General features: G+C 48.7%; 1 protein-coding gene across 1 annotated transcript in view; it reads left to right on the plus strand.

Annotated features, from left to right (window-relative positions):
* Window positions 1-1,237: 1,237 nt before the first annotated feature.
* PLA2G1B (phospholipase A2 group IB) overlaps window positions 1,238-5,162 on the plus strand; it is an 11,500-nt gene continuing 7,575 nt past the window's right edge. Inside the window, exon 1 of the mRNA XM_008069295.2 lies at window positions 1,238-1,298. Within this exon, the coding sequence (XP_008067486.1) occupies window positions 1,265-1,298 (34 nt within the window). The 5' untranslated portion in view covers window positions 1,238-1,264. The remainder of the gene's footprint in view (window positions 1,299-5,162) is intronic.

Here is a 5,162-nt window from a genome sequence, read left to right on the forward strand (position 1 = left end):
GGTGAGACACGATGGTGCCACTACACTCCAGCCTGGGCAAGAGAGTGAGACTCTGACACAGAAATAAAATAAAATTATATGAAATATCCAGAATAGGTAAATCTATAGACACAGAAAGTAGATTAGTAGGTGCCAGGGGCTGAGAGAGAGAGACTGCTGATGGGTACCTCACTTTTGGGATGATGAGAATGTTCTAGAACTAGATAGAGGCAATGGTTGCACAACATTGTGAATGTACTAAATGCCTTTGAATTGTTCACTTTATTTTATTATTATTATTATTATTATTATTATTATTTTGAGTTGGAGTCTCACTCTGTCACCCAGACTGGAGTGCAGTGACCGCTCCTGGTCACCGCAGCCTCGACCTGCTGGGCTCCGGCAATCCTTCCGCCTCAGCCTCCCAAGTAGCTGGAACTACAGGCGCGCACTACCACGCCCAGCTAATTTTTGATTTATTGTAGAGATGAGGTCTCACCAAGTTGCTGAGGCGGGTCGAATTGTTCACTTTAAAGTGCTTAATGTTGTGCTATGTGAATTTCACCTAAAAAAAAAGTTACATAGACACTTGCTATGACAGTTCTAAAATCCATTATTATTCTATAAGTCAGATGCAGGACTTGGAAACCCCCCAAGCCCAGGGTTTTCTCCCAAACTCACACTGAGGAGTCAAGGAGGAGAGTGATATAGGTGTGGTGGGGAAAAATAAAACCTGTGCTTGGAATCAAACAAACCTAAGTTGGAGCCCCCGTCCTGCCTTTTGCTAGCTGTGTGACCTTGAGCAAGTTACTGTCCCTCTCTGAACCTGTTTATTCCTCTACAAAGTGCATGATTGATGGGACTATTCAATGTGACCCCCACACAGACTCAGGCACTTGACAAGACATGCAGGCAGCAGTCATTTCCTTCCTGTCCCCCTTATCCCAGTTGTCCTGCAAACCTCCCACCAACCTCCCACCAGCCCGGACAGCTGGGCTGAATGCAAAGGGCGCATGAGGGTCAAGATTCCAAGATCTGAGAACTCCAGAAGTCATTTCTTTAGTTAAAGGTGCTGATGACAAATACCTAGCATTGTTCCCAGCGATCCCTTGCTGCCATATCAGTCAGGGTCATTCTTGAAACAGACAGACTCAAGGCCAACCCAGAGTTAGCCAAGAGCAAAGCAAACACTCCAGCCTTATCTGGGGGTGTGGAGCGGCCGCCTATAAGGAGGGAGGCTGCTGTTTCCCTCGGTCTTTTGCTCACTCACCTCCTTGACTACAAGATGAAACTCCTTGTGCTGGCTGCTCTGCTCACAGGTACGAGAGTCTCCTGGTTCCACCCCCTCCCCCTTCAGGTGCTAAGATCCCACTCCTCTGGAATGGGGGCCACAGGTCACAGCAGACAGGGCTGGCCAGCCTTGGAGTTTAAATTCAAGGCTCCCTATGGGGCTTAAGAGCTCCTGGATTGGGGTTCCCTCTAATCCCTCCAAGGCTGGCACCTTTACTTTTCTTTTTATTTTTGAGCCAGAGTCTCACTCTGCTGCCCAGGCTGGAGTGCAGTGGCATGCTCACGGCCACCGCAGCCTCGATCTGCTGGGCTCAGGCGATCCCTCCGCCTCAGTCTTCCAAGTAGCTGGAATCACAGGTCTCGCCAAGTTGCCTAGGTTGGTCTCGAACCTGTGGGTTCAGGCAATCCTCTTGCCTCCACCTCCCAAAGTGCTGGGATTACAGGCATGAGTCACTGCACCTGGCTGCTTTGTTTTGTTCTTAGAGACAGGGTCTCTCTCCAATCCAATCACACGGTGGCCAGGGTGACCTTTCTCAGGCTTAAAGTTGGTCAATGTCCCTTCCTCACTGCCTTCAGAATAAAGTCCTAACTTCTCAATGATGAGAGAAGCCTTTCTTTTACTACTGGATTCAGTTTAGACATCACCTCCTCCAGGAAGGCTTGCCTGACCACCTCCAAGATAAGGCTAAGTGTCTATAGTATTACTTCTAAGGTAATGATAATAATACCAGTTACAGTCAGGCACATGGTGCCTCATGCTGATAATCCCAGTGCTTTCGAAGGCCAAGACGGGAGGATTGCTTGAGGCCAAGCACTTGAAACCCCATTTCTACAAAAAATTTTAAGAATTAGCCAGGCATGGGGGCACATGCCTGTTGTCCGAGCTGAGGTGGGAGGATTGCTTGAGCCCTGGAGCTTAAGGCTGCAGTGAGCTATGATGGTGCCACTGTACTCCAATCCAGACAACAGAGAGAGACCCTGTCTCCAAAAAAATAAAAAATAAAACCAGCCAGCAATTACTGAGATGATGAACTAGGTGCCAACACTGAACCCTTTACAAGCATCGACTCATGTAATCCACATCAGGTAGATATTGTTACTATTACTCCCATTTTGTGAATAAGAAAGTGAGGTGTAGCCGGCGCGGTAGCGCACACCTGTAATCCTTGCACTTTGGGAGGCCGAGGCAAGAGAATTGCCTGAGCCCAGGGGTTTGAGAGCAGCCTGGGTAACTTGGTGAGACCTCGTCACTACAATAAATCAAAAAATGTCAGCTAGAGGCAGGTCTTGTTCACTTATTCAACAAAAATTTGTTGAGCACCTACTATGTGTCAGGCACTTTAATTCATTTATTGATTATTTCATTCATTTAACTCATATCTGTTGAGTGCCTACTATGTGTCAGGCACAATACCAGGCCCTGGGGAATGAAAGCCAGGAAGCCTGCCCTTGAGAAGTTCATAGTCCCACGAGAGAGACATTAAATAAATAGATGGGTGGCCAGGCACAGTGGTGCTGCACACCTGTAATCCCAGTGCTTGAGAGGCTGAGACAGAAGGATGTCTTGAGGCCAGGAATTCAAGAATAGCCTAGGTGACATAGTGAGCCTGTCTCCAAAAAAAGGAGGGGGTTAGCTGGGCATGGTGGCGTGAGCCTGTAGTCCCAGTCCCAGCCTGAATGAGAATAAAGGATATGAATCAACAAGGTAAAAAATTCAAAAAATTAGGCAGGTATGGTGGCGCACGCCTGTGGCTCCGGCTACTTGGAAGGCTGAGGCAGAAGGATCCCCTGAGGCCAGCAGGTCGAGACTGCAGTGGCCGTGAGCGTGCCACTGCACTCCAGGCTAGGCGACAGAGTGAGACTCTGACTCAAAAAAAAGAAAAGAAAAGAAAAGAAAAGAAAGTGAGACACGGAGAGGTCAAGTAGCTTCCCAAGGTCATACTAATCCTCCCGTGTTGTGACAGCTCCTTTGCTTGTCTCCTAACTAAATTGAAAGTCCCTTGAAGATGGTGACTGTGTTGTGTTTGCAGCTGTCATCTCCATCCCTGGCACTGTGCCTGGCACAGAGTATTCTTGCATTCAGAGATTGACGACTGTCTGAAAATCCAGCAAGGGAAACTGCCCGCAGCTCAGCTAGCAGGGGCTATGAACACTCCAAGGACATTCGGGAGTCTAGTCTAGTCCTTGAGGACATCCAGGAGGCAAGGGGGAGTGTTCTCATATGATGTGGAGATTCAGAGGGGCTGATCCCGGGGCAAGGTGGCTATCCTGAGGGGTCCTCCCATGGCTGTCGCTGCTTCAGTCCTGGCGCCAAGTGGCAGCCGTAGAGCTGTACCCTCCCCGGGAATGTACCTAGTGGTGGCCTCCAGCGACCGCACCCGTGGGACCCACAGCTGCATCCACACCAGGCCCTGCTTTCCTGGACAGCTCCCAGTCAGTGACAGCGCATGGCAGGGGCAAGAGCCAGGCCATTCTCACCCTACAGGGGCCTCTGCTAACAGTCATCTTTGCTCTGGGGCTCCCCATTGGCCTGGCTGAGCTCTCACAGGCCAAGGCCCGGCCTCCACAAGCCTCCTGCCTTCCCCTTCCCTTTTATTTTTTATTTTTATTTTTTTGAGTTGGAGTCTCACTCTGTCACACAGACTAGAGTGCAGTGGCCACTCCCAGCAACCGCAGCCTCGACCTGCTGGGCTCCGGCGATACTTCTGCCTCAGCCTTCCGAGTAGCCGGAATTACAGGCGCGTGCTACCATGCCCGGCTAATTTTTGATTTATTGGAAAAACGAGGTATCACCAAGTTGCCTGGGTGGGTCTTGAACCCACAGACTCAGGCAATCCACTCGCTTCGGCCTCCCAAAGTGCTGAAATTACAGGCTGAGCCACCAAGCCCAGCCCATTTTTAAGTTTTTTGTGGAGACAGGATCTTGCTATGTTGCCCAGGTTGGTTTGTAACTCCTGGCCTCAAGCCATCCTCCCTCCTCACCCTCCCAAAGTGCTGGGATTACAGGTGTCAGCTATTTTTCCACTCTGTAACACAGTATTCAGTTTCCTTATGTACTATATTTAGAGTATTACTTCTTTCTCTCTCTCTCACTAGGGCATAAGCACCGCGAGTGAGGTTAGAGATTTTTTTTTGTCTACTGCTATAACAGCTGTATCTCCAGTTTCTGTAACAGAGCCTGGCACATAGTAGGAGCTCAATATATATTTGCTGGATAGATAATGAGGATAGTTTAAAGCTATCCCCCTGAGGCCCAGTGCAGTGGCTCATGCCTTTAATCCAGCACTTTTCGAGACCAGGGCAGGAACATCAATTGGAGCTAAAAGGAGTTCAAGTCCAGCCTGGTCAACACAGCAAGACCCCATTACCAAAAAACAAAATTAGCCAGGCATGGTGGCCCACACTTGTAGTCCCTAGCTACTAGGAAGACTGAGGCAAGAGGATAGCTTGAGCCCAAGGGGTTCAAGATTTCAGTGAGCTATGATTATGCCACTGCACTGCAGCCTTGGCAACAGAATGAGACCTTGTCTCTAAAAAGAAAACAAAAAGCCTGAAAACATTTTCACACAAAACCTAGTATGCAAATGTTCCCAGCAGCACTATTTGTAATAGCCAAAAAATAAAAACAACTCAAATGTCTGTCAACTGATGAATGATAAACAAAATATGATACAGCAATACAACAGAATACGATTCGCAAAAAAAAAAAAACCAAAACAAGGTCAGGCTTGGTGATTCAGCCTATAGTCCCCCAGCACTTTGGGAAGCCAGGGTGAGTGGATTGCTTTAGCCCGCGGGCTCGAGACCCACCTAGGCAACTTGGCGAGACCTCGTCTCTACAATAAATCAAAAATTAGCTGGGAGTGGTAGCGCGCGCCTGTAGTTCCAGCTAC

The sequence above is a fragment of the Carlito syrichta genome, unplaced genomic scaffold (assembly GCF_000164805.1).
Source record: "Carlito syrichta isolate Samal-C Ts95f unplaced genomic scaffold, Tarsius_syrichta-2.0.1 Scaffold311911, whole genome shotgun sequence".
Taxonomy (NCBI): domain Eukaryota; kingdom Metazoa; phylum Chordata; class Mammalia; order Primates; family Tarsiidae; genus Carlito; species Carlito syrichta.